At 42.9% G+C, this 16,501-nt stretch overlaps 2 protein-coding genes across 3 annotated transcripts in view; one reads left to right on the forward strand and one right to left on the reverse strand.

Annotated features, from left to right (window-relative positions):
• Positions 1 to 688, reverse strand: part of KCTD19 (potassium channel tetramerization domain containing 19) — a 30,057-nt gene extending 29,369 nt beyond the window's left edge. Inside the window, exon 1 of the mRNA XM_047792758.1 lies at positions 637 to 688. Within this exon, the coding sequence (XP_047648714.1) occupies positions 637 to 639 (3 nt within the window). The 5' untranslated portion in view covers positions 640 to 688. The remainder of the gene's footprint in view (positions 1 to 636) is intronic.
• Positions 689 to 754: 66 nt separating this feature from the next.
• The window catches only part of LRRC36 (leucine rich repeat containing 36), a 72,977-nt gene continuing 57,230 nt past the window's right edge, over positions 755 to 16,501 (forward strand). The window contains exon 1 of one of the 2 annotated variants that reach the window (XM_047792662.1): positions 755 to 887. In XM_047792662.1, the coding sequence (XP_047648618.1) occupies positions 818 to 887 (70 nt within the window). In that variant the 5' untranslated portion in view covers positions 755 to 817. The remainder of the gene's footprint in view (positions 888 to 16,501) is intronic. The other variant, XM_047792664.1, reaches the window with a different exon arrangement.

The following is a 16,501-nucleotide window of genomic DNA, read 5'->3' on the forward strand; positions in this document are numbered from 1 at the left end:
GAGCCCTCAGTCACAGGCAAGCCTGGAAGCCTGTAGTACTTAAGGATAAAAGGCTTCTTGCCACATTGACTGCAGGAAATGGGGTAGCCCTAGCATAGTCATCCCCACTCCACCACAAAGAGTATCTCTTTTTTCCACACTGATCCCTCTCCCAAAGGAGCTTCTTTCAAATCATTTTGTAGAACAAGGACTACCTCAGGCTCTGAAGAAAGGACCTCAACTCCTCAGAGCCAGCGTTTCAGTAGCTGGCGCGTCCTCATGCCTCAGAGAGCTACCTTCCCGCTCAACCCTTCAGTTCTTCCCACAGCCGTGACGTTCACCTGCCCATCTACTGCCTTGCCTGAGTCAACATCTCCAAGCACTGAGATATGAAGACCTTCACACCGTCAGAGGCGCAGTCCCACTCTTCAGACCTGGAGTCTCCCACACCCTCAGAGCTAGAACACTTCAACTCTCAAAGCAGGCACATTCTTCCTACTCCTCAAAACTAGCCTCCAAGCCCTTCTAGGCTGGGGCTTTACCCATCCTCAGCGTCCCAGAACCGGGTCCCTAACCCCACGACCCTAATCCTCCGCCACCTCGCTCCCATTCGCTGTTTTAGTGTTTTCTGTGCCCCCACCAGGGTAGGCTCCATACCATGGTCTAGGCTCCTGAGGCAGGGGGCAGGCGCGTGACGCTGGCAATAACGGCTACCAGGAGTGGGGCGGGGCGCGGGGCGGGGCGGGGCCTGGCGGCGCGGGGCGGGGCTTGACGCGCGCTTGGCTGCCTCGAGGGCCGCAGCGACAGGTGAGCGGCGCTGCGATGCAGGCGGGCGGGGATGGCGGAGCAGTGGGATCTGGACGAGGAGGGCATCCGCCGCCTGGGGGCGCTGACCCTGGAGCAACCGGGTAGGACCAGGCGGAGAGAGCCTGAGCCGGGAGCGTGGGTTCCGAGGCTGAGGGGAGAAACCTGAGGGGGAGGCAGAGGAATCTGACGTAGACGCGGGGGAACCGCGGCGGCGGAGCGGTCCCTGAGGCGGAGGAGGGGTTGTTGAGGCAGAAGGGTTACACTGAGGTAGAGATGAAGAAATTGAAGTAACCGGGGAGTCTGGGGCGGAGGACAAGGAATTGAGGGAGGAGCGAAGTCTAAAATGCAGAGGAACGGAGTTCCCGCTGTGGCTCAAGAAGCCGACTAGTATCCATGAGGATGCCGGTTGCATCCCTGGCCTCCGGCGTTGCCGTGAGCTGTTGTGTAGGTCGCAGACGCGGCTCGGATCCCTTGTTGCTGTGGCTCTAGTGTAGGCTGGTAACTACAGCTCCGATTCAACCCCTAGCCTGGGAACCTCCATATGCCGCAAATACGACCCTAAACAAAACACAAAACAAAATGCAGAGGGAGAAACAGACCCTGAGGCTGGAAACGGAACTGGACAGAGTTTGAACTAGTGGAAAGAACCTGCCCTAGAGGGGCATTGAGGGGAGAAGGAAAGCGCTGAGAAGGGCGTTTGAGGTCGGGGTGCTATTGAGGAGCCACGAAAGACATTAGTTTTGCAGTTGCAGTAAACTTCTGACCTAGGAGGGCTTTTCCTAGTTGGAGTGAAATGGAAAAGAATGTTCCTTTATTAGTCCCTCGCTATGTCCAGTTTTGCCTCAAGAGCGTTGCAGTTTCTTTGAACCATCTGGAAGTGTAGTCTCCCTTTGAAACTCGAAAAAGGGCCTGATATGAAACGAATAGCTTAGATCAGTGCCCCAGCCTTGACTTTGTCCTAGAAGTAATACTGCTAGAGTGACTGCTGACCTCAGCTTTGACCTGGGGTCTGACTCTGCCAGCTTGCTTTCTGAGTTTCTAAGGAGTAGAAATATTGGAAAAGTTATCAGCGTTTCTGATTCAACTTTTACCCTTCCTGAGTTCACTTTATGTTATTGCTATGCCCTGTATTAAATGCTTTCCTTGCATTATTTAACCCCCATAACAAGCCTATGAAGCAGAGGCTATTACTGTTTCTAGTTTACAGATGAGTAAAATTAGTTTTAAACTTCTGCTGAAGTTGCACAGCGCAAAGTGATGCAGCCAGGGTTTAACCTAGGACTGATTTCAGAGCCTGTGCTCTAACTGTATCAAAAAGTTGCCTTTCTTGCTTCCTCTACTACTTTTCATTTGTGGGATGTGCAGTAACTTGGTTTTATTTTATTTAAAAATTATTTATTATTTAAAATTTATCAAGATTAGTACATAACAGTAACAAATACTACGTGAGTGCACAAAGAGGATATTGATCTTCTCTTCTTGTGGAAATCTCACAGCTTTCCCTGAAGATAATGGTTTGATGTGTAGATAAATAGATTGATGGAGTTTCCATCTTGGCACAGTGGAAAGGAATCCAAGAACCATGAGGTTTTGGGTTCAATCCCTGGCCTCGCTCAGTGGGTTAAGGATCCAGCATTGTCCTGAGCTGTAGTGTGGGTCGCAGATGCGGCTCGGATCTGGCGCTGCTTGTGGCTGTGGTGTAGACCAGCAGCTGCAGCTCGGATTAGACACCTAGGGTGGGAATCTCCATATGCCTCAAGTGTGGCCCTAAAAAGCAAAAAAAAAAAAAAAAAAGATTGATTAGATATTTCAGGTTTATTTTTTCTTTTCCAAACTACTTTGGGTTCCCCTAATTTACAGGTTACTTAAGATAAAGCTTCATTGGATTGACATATTGTTGTACCTTTCTTTTTAAAAAATTTGTTCAATTTGATTTGAGGGAGGTGCACATACCCTTCCAATTCTCCAGCTAGAACAATATGTGGCAAGATTTTCTTTTCTTTTTTTTTTTTTTCTCATGTTTGCTTGTTTTATTACAGGCATGTTACAGAACAAAGTTAATTGTATTCATTTTGACAATTCAAATAGCACAAAAGTATCTAAAGTAAAAGAATGTTCTTCCCTCTCCTTCCTCCCATACCATTGCTTATACACATATACACAGATCTTTGTATTTTTTTAAGGAATAGAACATATATATTATTCAGCAATTTGCTTTTTTACTTACCAGTAAAACACAGATATTTTTCAGTTAAATGAATGTGCTAGTAAACTCATTCTAAAATTCTTCTGTAAAAATATCACAGTAGTCACCCACCTCTGGGGAAAGAGGCTTCCACTTTTTGTACTTTTCTGTACTGATCGAATTTTCTGGCTATGTAATAATGTAATAAGTGTTAATTTCTTTTTAATGTCCAAAAGGATAATCTTGGTGGTACCACTTAGACCTTTTTTGATTTTTTTTTGTTATATTTCTCTGCACTAAAAATCTTATAAATATTTATCTTTTGTCTTGTAGAAAATTTTCATCTTAAGTTAGTCAAGTTTATTTTTCCTTATGATATGTGATTTTTTGTTTTATTTACTTATTTATTTTAAATTTTATTACAGTGTTTTATTTATGAAGTTTTCCCCTATATTGATATAATAGGTTCCTATGTTTTTTTCTAAAAATTCTGCAGCTTTGCTTTTCACATTAAGTCTAATCTATCTGGAGTTTGTTTTTATATATGATATGTGATATAACTTTATTTTTAAAATATTGATAGCCAGTTTTCCCAGATTCTATTTATAGTGTTCCTTGTGGTGTATTCCAAGTTGCTTTATAAATGTAGGTGTCTTTCTGGATTCTCTGTTCTGCCCCATTTTTCTTTTTGCCTGTTCCTACACCAATATCACACCCTCACACTCTTGTAATTACCATGGCTTAACAGTAAATCTTGATACCAGGTAAAAACAAGTGCCCTTCTTCCCTTTGCCTCCTCTTCCTCCTAGTTCAAAATTATATAGGCTATTCTTGGTCTTTTATTTTCTCCTAAGAATTTTAGATCAGCTCCTCAGTTTCCATGTAAACATTTTAAAAAGGAATGTGACCTGATCCAGTACTCATTTTTATTTTTTAATTGGTTGATTGATTTTTTTTTTTTTTTTGGCCATACCCATGGGATGTGGAAATTGCTGGGCCAGGGAGTGAACCCATGCCACAGCAAGCAGCCTGAGCCGCTGCAGTGACAACTGCCGGATCCTTAACCTACCACATCACAAGAGTACTCCCAATATTCATTTAAGAAATATGATTCTTGGGAGTTACCATCATGGTGCAGCAGAAACAAATGCGACTAGTATCCCTTAAGATGTGGGTTCCATCCCTAGGCTCTCTCAGTGGGTTAGGGATTTGGAGTTGCCAGTGAGCTGTGGTGTAGGTTACAGATGTGGCTCACATCCCGCTGTGATGCAGGCCAGCAGCTATACCTGCACCCTAGCCTAGGAGCTTCCATATGCCACAGGTGCAGGCCTAAAAAGCAAAAAAAGAAAGAAAAAGAGAGATTCTTGTGCATTTAGAGGTCTGTTACAGTAGTTCAGGTAAGAGGTAATCAGTAGCTTGGGTAGGATGACAGTGGGAATAAAAAGAAGTGTATGGAGTCAAGGTGTATTTTGTGGGCACTCAGGTGGGACTTTTTTTTTTTTTTTTTGGCTTTTCAGGGCCACAGGTGTGGCATATGGAAATTCCCAGGCTAGGGGTTGAATCAGAGCTATAGCTGCCAGCCTACGCCACAACCACAGCGATGCCAGATCCTCAATGCAGTGAGCAGGGCCAGGGATTGAACCTGCATCCTCATGGATACTAGTTAGATTCTTAACCTGCTGAACCACAAGGAGAACTCCAGACAGGTGAGACTTACAAAAGAGTTGAATGTGGGAGATGAGGAAAAAGAAAATTCCAAGATAACAGTCTTGGGAGTTCCCATCGTGGCTCAGTGGTTAACAAATCCTACTAGTATACATGAGGACTCTGGTTCGATCCCTGGCCTCGCTCAGTGGGTTAAGGATCTGGCATTCACGGAGACACAGCTCAGATCCCGCATTGCTGTGGCTGTGGCGTAGGCCAGTGGCTACAGCTCCGATTGGGCCCCTACCCTGGGAACCTCCATATGCTGTGGGTGCAGCCCTAAAAAAACAACAACAACAAAAAAACCAAGAAAAAAAACCCCACAAAAAAAACCCCCACAAAGATAACAGTCTTGGTTTAAGTTATTCCTGGTTGGATGGTTGGTGCTATTTATTGAGTGTGAGAGAGAGAAGACTATGAGAAAAGAGGATATCAAGAGTACTGTTTTGAGCATGTTAGGTTTAAAATATCCATTAGACAGGAGTTCCCATCATGGCTCAGTGGTTTATGAACCCGACTAGGAACCATGAGGTTGCAGGTTCGATCCCTGCCCTTGCTCAGTGGGTTAAGGATCCAGCGTTGCCGTGAGCTGTGGTGTGGGTCGCAGACCCGGCTCGGATCCTGCATTGCTGTGGCTGTGGCATAGGCCGGTGGCTACAGTTCTGATTGGACCCCTAGCCTGGGAACCTCCATGTGCCACAGGAGCAGCTCAAGAAAAGGCAAAAAGACAAAATAATAATAATAATAATAAATAAAAAACAAAAATACCCATTAGACATTTACTTGTGGGACTTTTAGCAGGCAATTGGTAATATGAGTTGATCTTGGTGGAGAGGTCAGGATTAGAGATGTAAAATTTGGGGAGAGTAGCAAATAAGTCATGTTTAAAGTTGCAGAAATTTTGCCTAGAAAAGACAAAAAGACAAAAAAAAAGGAAAAAAAAGGGTACTATATGAAGAAGGGAATGGTTACTTGTGCCAAAAGCTCTCGACAGGCTGAGCAAGTTAAATGCAGAGAAATGTCTGTCAGATTTGGCGACATGGAATTCATTGGTTACTCTAGGGGAGAGTGGAGAGGAGGGAAGTTAGACTGGGTTGGGATGAAAATGGAATGATATGTGAGAAAGAAGAGATAGTGAAGTTAACTTTTGCTGAGAATTTGCTATAAGGGAGGATACAGAGTGAAATATTAGCTGGAGGATATGATATAGGATCAAGAACAGGTTCTTTAAAAATATACTGCAAAAAGGCAAAATAAAATAAAATAGAATAAAAATATAATATACTGGAGCGCGTTTGTAAGTTAATGATAATTATTTGGTAGCAAGGTAAAATATGTAATTATATACTTTTGGGCTTTGAATAATAATTCAATTAATTAACTTATACGGGTAATGTAGTAATTATACAGTGAAAAGTAATTCTTTTCTTTTTTTTTTTTGGTCTTTTTAGGGCCGTACCTGCAGCATATGGAGGTTCCTAGGCTAGGGGTTGAATCGGAGCTGTAGCTGCCGGCCTACGCTAGAGCCATAGCAACAAAGATCCGAGCCGCCTCTGCGACCTACACCACAGCTCACAGCAACGCCAGACCCTTAACCCAATGAGCGAGGCCAGGGATCAAACCCGTGTCCTCATGGATGCTATTCGGGTTCAGTAACCACTGAGCCACACTGGGAACTCCAAAAAGTAATTCTTTTTTTTTTTTTTTTGTCTTTTTGCTATCTCTTTGGGCTGCTCCCACGGCATATGGAGGTTCCCAGGCTAGGGGTCTAATCAGAGCTGTAGCCGCCGGCCTACGCCAGAGCCGCAGCAATGCGGGATCCGAGCCGCGTCTGCAACCTACACCACAGCTCAAGGCAACGCGGGATCGTTAACCCACTGAGCAAGGGCAGGGACCGAACCTGCAACCTCATGGTTTCTAGTCGGATTCGTTAACCACTGCGCCACGACGGGAACTCCCAAAAAGTAATTCTTGACTCCACACACCCTTATCTGGCCCTGGCCCAGTTCTCCTTTCTAAAGACAATCACTGTTACTAATATTTTGGATCACTTTCCTGAAACATTCTCTCTATATATGGGCATGTGTACTTATTTTATAATGTTTTATTATGGCAATTCACAAATACACACAAGAGTAGAAACAAGAGAATAATGAACTCCCATCAACCCATGTCAACAGTTATCATCAATTCATGGCCAATCTTCGTTGCTTATCTTCTACTCACCCTCAACCCCCTGAACTGTTGATTTTGAGGCAAATCCCAGTCATATGATTTAACCCATGAATAATATAGCATGTATCATCAAAAGATGAGAACGTTTGGAGTTCACATTCTGGCGCAGCAGAAACGAATATGATTAGGAAGCATGAGGTTGCAGGTTTGATCCCTGGCCTTGCTCAGTAGGTTAAGGATCCAGCATTGCCGTGAGCTGTGGTGTAGGTTGCAGACGTGGCTGGGATCTGGTGTTTTGCTGTGGCTCTGGCGTAGGCCGGCAGCAACAGCTCCCATTAGACTCCTAGCCTGGGAACTTCCATATGCCTTGGGTGCAGCCCTAAAAAGACAAAAGACAACAACAACAAAAAAGATTAGAACTTATTAAAAAAATTATGTATAAAACCTAAAAATATTTTACAGTAATTTCTTAATATTATCAAATATCCACCTAGTTTTCTCATTTCCCCACTGTCCTATAAATTATCTATATAAGGTCTATTGCAATTGGTTGATGTTTATCTTAAATATTATTTGATGTATAGGTTCCTTCCTTTTTTTCTTCTTGCATTTCTATTGTTTTTGAAGAAACTAGTCATTTGTCCTAAGTATTTTTTTACAATCTGGATTTTGCTCATTATACTCTTTTTTTTTTTTTTTCCTGTCTTTCCAGGGCCACACCGTGGCATATGGAAGTTCCCAAGCTAGGGGTCTAATCAGAGCTGTAGCCGCTAGCCACCGCCACAGCAAGGTCAGATCGAGCCACATTTTCCACCTACACCACAGCTCACGGCACCACCAGATCCTTTACCCACTGAGTGAGGCCAGCAATCAAACCCGCAACCTCATGGTTCTTAGTCGGATTTTTTTCCACTGTGCCATGACAGTAACTCTTAATTTAAGAATTATTTTTATTAGTTGTAATACTTCTATAAAAAGATAATTCATGGGGTTCCTGTTGTGGCTCAGTGGAGAAGAAGCTGACTAGAAAAAAATTATGTATAAAACCTAAAAATATTTTACAGTAATTTCTTAATATTATCAAATATTAATGTGGGTTTGATCTCTGGCCTCGCTCAGTGGATTAAGGATCCAGCATTGCTGTGAGCAGTGGTGTAGGTTACAGACATGGCTCAGTTCCCCTATTGCTGTGGCTGTGGTGTAGGCCTGTCGCTGCAGCTCAGATTCTACCCCTAGCCTGGGAAAGTCTATATGATGCAGGTTCGGCCCTAAAAAGCAAATAAATAAATAAATAAATAAATTTCCTCACAGTAATTCTTTGGTTATCCTGAGGCACAGTTTGCATTTGGAAAGACAGGATAAAGGCTTGGTATTTTTCATGTTATTTACCAGTTTTTGGAAAAATGAGTTGTTTTCTTAGCATCCTCCAAAGGTGACCAATGAGGGTTGTTTCATTTTCTTTTTTTTAAATTACTTCAGTGAATTTATCACATCTTTAGTTGTATAATGATCATCACAGTCCAATTTCTCAGGATTTCCATCCCACAACCCAAGCACATCCCCCACCCCCCAAACGGTCTCCTCCAGAGACCATAAGTTTTTCAATGTCTGTGAGTCAGCATCTGTTCTGCAAAGAAGTTCCGTCTGTCCTTTTTTCAGATTCCACATGTCAGTGAAAGCATTTGATGTTGGTGTCTCATTGTATGGCTGACTTCACGTAGCAAGATAATTTCTAGGTCCATCCATGTTGCTACAAATTCCAGTATTTCGTTCTTTTTAATGGCTGAGTAATATTCCATTGTGTAAATGTACCACATCTTCTTGATCCACTCCTCTGTCGATGGACATTTAGGTTGTTTCCATGTCTTGGCTATTGCAAGGAGTGCTGCAATGAACATCGGAGTGCATGTGTCTTTGTGAGTCATGTTTTTCTCCGGATAGATGCACAAGAGTGGGATTGCTGGATCAAATGGTAGTTCTATGTTTAGTTTTCTGAGGAATCTCTGTACTGTTTTCCACAGTGGTTGCACCAATTTACAATTCCACCAACAGTGTGCTAGGGTTCCTTTTTCTCCACACTGTCTCCAGCACTTATTGTTTGTACACTTTTGGATGATGGCCATTCTGGCTGGTGTAAGGTGGTACCTCATCATGGTGTTTTTTTTTCTCTCTCTTTTTTTTTTTTTTGCTATTTCTTGGGCCGCTCCCGCGGCATATGGAGGTTCCCAGGCTAGGGGTTGAATCGGAGCTGTAGCCACCGGCCTACGCCAGAGCCACAGCAACGCGGGATCCGAGCCGCGTCTGCAACCTACACCACAGCTCACGGCAACGCCGGATCGTTAACCCACTGAGCAAGGGCAAGGACTGAACCCGCAACCTCATGGTTCCTAGTCGGATTCGTTAACCACTGCGCCACAAGGGGAACTCCTCATCATGGTTTTGATGTGCATTTCTCTCATGAGTGATGTTGAACATCTTTTCATGTGTTTCTCGGCCATCTGTATGTCTTCTTTGGAGAACTGTCTGTTTAGATCTTCTGCCCATTTTTTGATGGGGTTGTTTGTTTTTTTGGTATGGAGCTGCAGAAGGTGTTTATAAATTTTGGAGATTAATCCCTTGTCAGTCAATTCACTTGCAAAGATTTTCTCCCATTGTGTGGGTTGTCTTTTTGTGTTATTTAGGGTCTCCTTTGCTGCGCAGAAACTTTGAAGTTTGATTATGTCCCATTTGTTTATTTTTGTTTTTACTGCCATGACTCTAAGAGGTAGATCTGAGAAGATGTTGCTGTTTATGTCAGAGAGTGTTTGAACTATGTTTTCCTCTAGGAGTTTTATAGTGCCTGGTCTTATATCTAGGTCTTTAATCCATGTTGAGTTTATTTTTGTGTATGGTGTTAGGGAGTGTTCTAATTTCATTCTTTTCCAAGTGGCTGTCCAGTTTTCCCAGCACCACTTATTGAACAAGCTCTCCTTTCTCCATTGTATATTCTTGCCTCCTTTGTCATAGATGAGTTGGCTGTAGGTGCGTGGGTTTAATTCTGGGCTTTCTGTCCTGTTCCACTGATCTATATTTCTGTGTTTGTGCCAGTACTATGCAGTTTTGATGATTGTTGCTTTGTAGTATAGTCTGAAGTCCGGGAGCCTGACTCCTGCAGCTCCTTTTTTCTTTTTCAGGATGTCTTTGGCTATTCTGGGTCTTTTGTGCTTCCAAACAAACTTTAAAATATTTTGTTCGAGTTCTGCGAAAAATGTCCTTGGTAGTTTGATAGGGATTGCATTGAATCTGTAGATTGCCTTAGGTAGTATAGTCATTTTGACAATATTGACTCTTCCAATCCAAGAGCATGGTATATCTTTCCATCTATTTGTGTCATCTTTGATTTCTTTCATCAGTTGCTTATAGTTTTCAGAGTACAGGTCTTTTGTCTCTTTAGGTAGGTTTACTCCTAGGTATTTTATTCTTTTGGATGCGATGGTAAATGGGGTTGCTTCCCTAATTTCTCTTTCTGCTCTTTCATTGTTAGTGTATAGAAATGCCGTCGATTTCTGTGTATTGATTTTGTATCCTGCAACTTTGCCAAATTCGTGGATGAGCTCTAACAGTTTTCTTGTAGAGTCTAGGATTCTCTAGGTATAGTATCATGTCATCTGCAAATAGTGATAGTTTTACTTCTTCCTTTCCAATTTCGATTCCTTTTATTTCTTTTACTTCTCTGATTGCTGTGTGCTATGTTGAAGAGTAGTGGTGAGAGCAGGCATCCTTGTCTTGTTCCTGATCTCAGCGGGAATTCTTTCAGCTTTTCACTTGAGAATGATGTTCACTGTGGGTGTGTCATATATGGTCTTTATCATGTTGAGGTAGGTTCCCATTATGCCCACTTTCTGAAGGGATTTTATCAGAAATGGGTATTGGATTTTGTCAAAGGATTTTCCCGCATCTATTGAGAGGATCATATGGTTTTTATTCTTCAGTTTGTTAATGTGGTGTATCACACTGATGGATTTGCGGATATTGAAGAACCCTTGCATCCCTGGGATAAATCCCACTTGATCATGATGTATGATCCTTTTAATGTATTGTTGGATGCAGTTTGCTAGTATTTTGTTGAGGAGTCACGGTCATTTTCTTAATAACTTTATAAACACATGGATTTAAATGTTTTTTGTATATTTAATCCATTGGAGTTATTATAATTGATCCTGAACCTGTCCCAAATTTGGCTAGTGGCAGATCTGTCAGGTTGATCCAGAGGCTGTTTTGTATTAAGTTTTATTTGAAACTCTTTCATCATAATTATAAATAAACTTTATTGAAGTTTATGAATTCCAGGAGTTCCCATCATTGATCCTGAACCTGTCCCAAATTTGGCTAGTGGCAGATCTGTCAGGTTGATCCAGAGGCTGTTTTGTATTAAGTTTTATTTGAAACTCTTTCATCATAATTATAAATAAACTTTATTGAAGTTTATGAATTCCAGGAGTTCCCATCGTGGCACAGCAGAAATGAATCAGACTAGGAACCATGAGGTTGCAGGTTTGATCCCTGGCCTCGCTCAGTGGGTTAAGGATCCAGCATTGCCATGAGCTGTGGTATAGGTCACAGACGTGCCTCGGATCCTGTGTTGCTGTGGCTGTGGTGTAGCCAGCCGCTGTAGCTCTGATTCGACCTCTGGCCTGGGAACCTCCATATGCCGAGGGTGCAGCCCTAAAAAGACAAAAAGACAAAAAAAAAAAAAGATTATGAATGCAGTTCCCAAGTGAACTATAAATGGTTTTCTATAAAGGGATAACTTGATATTTTCATGAATAAAGCATATTTTTGCCCATTGGGGTTATTGTAGCCCATATAGTAAAATTGAAAAATCCTTCTGTGTTCTTGACATCTGTGATGGGCAGTGTTTGATTTGTTCTCTAATCTGTTTGTCTTCACTTTCTTTTCTTCTTTCTTCTTCTTTTTTTTTTTTTTTTTTTTTTTTTTTGCTTTTTAGGACCTTACCTGAGGCATATGGATGTTCCCAGGCTAGAGGTCAAATTGCAGCTGTAGCTGCCAGCCTATGACACAGCCACAGCAACGCAGGATTCAAGCCGTGTCTGCAACCTACACCATAGCTCACGGCAATGCTGGATCCTTAACCCACGGAGTGAGACCAGGGATTGAACCTATACCTCTTGGATACTAGTCCGGCTTGTTACCTCTGAGCCACAATGGGAACTTCCTGTCTTCACTTTTGGTTTTTGGTTTTTTTTAGGGCCGCACCCTCAGCATATGGAAGATCCCAGGCTAGAGGTCCAAATAGAGCTGTTGCTGCTGGCCTACACCACAGCCACAGCAACGAAGAATCTGAGCCTCATCTGTGACCTACACCACAGATCACAGCAACTCCAGATCCTTAAACCACTGAGCGAGTCCAGGAGTCGAACACAAAACCTCATGGTTCCTAGTTGGATTCATTTCCGCTGCTCCACGACAGGAACTCCTCACTTTCTTTATAACCATTGAAACCAAGTGCATAATTTCTTAAGACCTGTGCTTTCTATGGATCCTAAAAGAATGCCTGTCCTTGTGGCAGTTTATCGTTTGATTGATAATTTTGATTCCCTTTTAAAATGCTAAAATGTCTGCTCTTCAAAATAGACTGCAGTGAAAGGCATGAGAAATGCAGCAGGGCACTGATAGAAATCATAACAAACTTTAGCTTTTGTCCCATGGTAACAAGATTCTCAGTGTATTAGATCATTGCATACTACAGCACTCCCAACATGCTTCCCTCAAAGTCAGGAATTTTTTTTTTTTTGGCTTTTTTTGAGATATAATTCCCATCTTATAAAATTTAAAGTACACAGGAGTTCCCATCATGGCTCAGCGGAAATGAATCTGATCAGGATCCATGAGGACGCAGGTTCAATCCCTGGCCTTGCTCAGTGGGTTAAGGATCCAGCGTTGCCGTGAGCTGTGGTGTAGGTTGCAGATGCAGCTTGGATCTGGCATTGCTGTGGCTGTGGTGTAAGCCAGCGGCTACAGCTCCAATTTGACCCCTAGCCTGGGAACCTCCATATGCCTCAGGTGCAACCCTAAGAAGGCAAAAAACAATTTTAACGTTTACAATTTAGTGTCAGTACATTGCACAACCATCACCACTGTCTAGTTCCAGAACGTTTTCATCAACCCAACGGAAACTCCATACCCATTAGGTAGTCAGTCCTTTCTAGCTCCCCCAGCCCCTGGCAACCACTGATTTGCTTTCTGTGTCTAAGGATTTGCTTGTTCATATCATACGAATGGAATCATACAATATGTGGCCTTTTCTTTCTTTCTTTCCTTTTTTTGCTTTTTAGGGTCACACCTGAGGCATGCAGAGGTTTCCATGCTAGGGGTCCAATTCGAGCTATAGTTGCCTGTCACAGCCACAGCCACATCAGATCCAAGCTGTGTCTGTGACCTATACCACAGCTCATGGCAATGCCAGATCCTAACCCACTGAGCAAGGTCAGGGATTGAACCGGCAACGTCATGATTCCTAGTCAGATTTGTTTTCACTTCATCATGACAGGAACTCCAATATATGGCCTTTTTTGTCTGCCTTTTTTCTCTTAGCATGGTATCATTAAGGTTCATCCATATTTTAGTACAAAGAGTACTTCATTCCTTTAAAAAATTCTTCTTTATTAATAGACTTTTTCTTCTCTCTCTCTCTCTTTTTTTTTTTGTCTTTTTGCCTTTTCTTGAGCCTCTCCCGTGGTATATGCAGGTTCCCAGGCTAGGGGTCCAATTGGAGCTGTAGCCACCCGCCTACGCCAGAGCCACAGCAACGTGGGATCCAAGCCGCATCTGCAACCTACACCACAGCTCACGACAACGCCAGATCCTTAACCCACTAAGCAAGGCCAGGGATGGAACCCGCAACCTCATGGTTCCTAGTCAGATTCGTTAACCACTGCGCCATGACGGGAACTCCTATTAATAGACTTTAATTTTTTTCTCCCTTATCTGAGTTATAGTTCTCTGCCTTTTCATTTTTATAGGTTTTTGGTGTGGTGTCCTTTTTGCAGACAGTAGAGTTGTAGCCTCTCCTTTTTTTTTTCTATTATTCAAATGAATTTATCACATCTGTAGTTGTATAATGATCATAACAATCCAATTTCACAGGATTTCCATCTACCCTCTCTTATTTCTGATGTCTGCGCCCCTTGTGGCTGAAGTTGGTACGGGGGCTTGCTGCAGGCTTCCTGATGGGAGGGACTGGTGCCTGCCCACTGGTAGGTGGTGCTGATTCGTATCCCTCTGGTGGATGGGCCTTTGTCTCTCAGCGAGATTAGGCAGCTGGGGTGGGGGGTGCTCCGGGGTCTTTAGGCAGCCTCTTTACTGATGGGTGGGGCTGTGATCCCACCTAGATTACTGTTTGGCTTGGGGTTTCTCAGTGCTGATGGGTGGGGCCAGATTTCCCCAAAATGGCCACCACCAGAGAAACACACTGATGAATATTCTCTAGAGCTTTGCCTTCCCCTGTAATGAGCCACAGGCACGCCCTGTTTTCCCAGGAGATCTTCCAAGAACTGTAGTCAGGTCCGAGCCAGATTCCTATGGAGCCTCTGCTTTGCCCTGGGACCCAGTGCACATGAAAGTCTGTGTGCGCCTTTCAAGAATGGGGTCTCTGTTTCCCCCAGTCCCGTGGAACTCCTGCGCACAAGCCCCACTGGCCTTCATTGCCAGATGCTCCAGGGGCTCTTTCTCCCAATGCCAGATCCCTAGGCGTGGGGAGTTGACGTGGGGCTCAGAACTCTCACTCCTGTAGGTGAATCTCTGTTATACAGTTGCTTTCCAGTCTGTGAGCTTCCCACCTGGGAGGTATGGGGTTGCTTATATCTTGTAATCGTCCCTCCTACCCCTTGATATGGCCTCATCTTTGTTTTCTGGAGTAGGATATCTTTTTGAAAGTTTCCAGTCCATTTGCTTGAGGGTTGTTCAGCATCTGGTTGTAATTTTGTTGTTTTTATGAGAGAAATTGAGCTCCAGTCCTTCTGTTCTGCCATCTTAATCCTATTTAATAGACTTTAACTTTTAAAGCAGTTTTAGGTCTATAAAAAAATTGATCAGAAAGTGCAAAGAAAAAAAAAAAGTGCAAAGAGTTCCAGTATACTTTTCCCCTCATCACACCCACAATCCCCTTACAGTTTCCCCTGTTGGTTTTTTTGTTTGTATGTTTTTGCCTTTTAAGGGCCACACCTGTGGCATATGGAGGTTCCCAGGTTAGGTAGGGGTCATCTTGGAGCTATAGCTGCTGGCCTACACCATGGCTCAGGGCAATGCTGGATTCTTAACCCACTGAGTAGGGCCAAGGATAGAACCTACATCCTTGTGGGTGCTAGTCAGATTCATTTCTTCTGAGCCACGACAGGAACTTCAGTTTCCCCTATTGTTAATATCTTGCATTTGTGCGGTATATTTGTTATGATTGATTAGCCAATAATAATAAATTATTATTAACTAAAGTCTATAGCTTATATTAGGGATCACAAATATGGATTTTGACAAATATATGTCCATCATTATAGTATCAACAGAGTAGTTTCACTGCCTTAAAAAATCCCCTATGCGCCACCTCTTCATCCCTCCCTCTCCCCTGAATCCCGGGCAACTACTGACCTTTCTCCTGTTGACTTTTTCAGAATGTCATATAGTTATAATCATGTAGTATGTAACCCCTGGCACCCACTGGTTCTTTAAATGTTTCTGGTTTTTTTTTTTCTTTTTAGGACCACACCAGTGGCATATGGAGGTTCCCAGGCTGGGAGTGAAATCAGAGCTGTAGCTGCCAGCCTACACCACAGTCACAGCCACAGCAACTCGAGACCCAAGCCGCATCTGCCACCTACACCACAGCTCACGACAACACTGGATCCTTAACCCCCTGACCGAGGTCAGAGATGGAACCCTCGTTCCTCATGGAAACTAGTCAGGTTCATTAACCACTGAACCACTATTGTAACTCCTGATTCTTTAAATTTTAAAAAATCTTTCAATTGAGGTATAATTGACATATAACATTAAATTAGTTTCAAGTGTACAGCATAATGGTTTGATGTTTGTATACATTGCAAAATGATCACCACAATAGGTGGGTAACATTTGTCATCTTACATAGTTACAAAAATATTTTTTTTTTGCAATGACTTTAAGATTTAATATCTTAGCAGCTTTCAAATATACAATACAGTATTATTAAGTAGTCATCCTGTACATCACTGATCTTTTTTTTTTGTTGTTGTTGTTTTTGTCTTTTTGCTATTTCTTGGGCCACTCCCGCGGCATATGGAGGTTCCCAGGCTAGGGGTCTAATCGGAGCTGTAGCCACCGGCCTACGCCAGAGCCACAGCAACTCGAGATCCGGGCCACGTCTGCAACCTACACCACAGCTCACGGCAATGCCGGATCGTTAACCCACTGAGCAAGGGCAGGGACCGAACCCGCAACCTCATGGTTCCTAGTCAGATTCGTTAACCACTGCGCCACGACGGGAACTCCATCACTGATCTTTTTAATGTTGCCTTTTTCAGAATGTTATATAGTTGAGATTATACATGTGTAACCTTTTCAGACTGACTTCTTTCACTTAGTAATGTGTATTTAAGACTCTTTGTCTTTCTATGGCTT

This window comes from Phacochoerus africanus, chromosome 8 (assembly GCF_016906955.1).
Source record: "Phacochoerus africanus isolate WHEZ1 chromosome 8, ROS_Pafr_v1, whole genome shotgun sequence".
In the NCBI taxonomy this organism is placed as follows: Eukaryota; Metazoa; Chordata; class Mammalia; order Artiodactyla; family Suidae; genus Phacochoerus; species Phacochoerus africanus.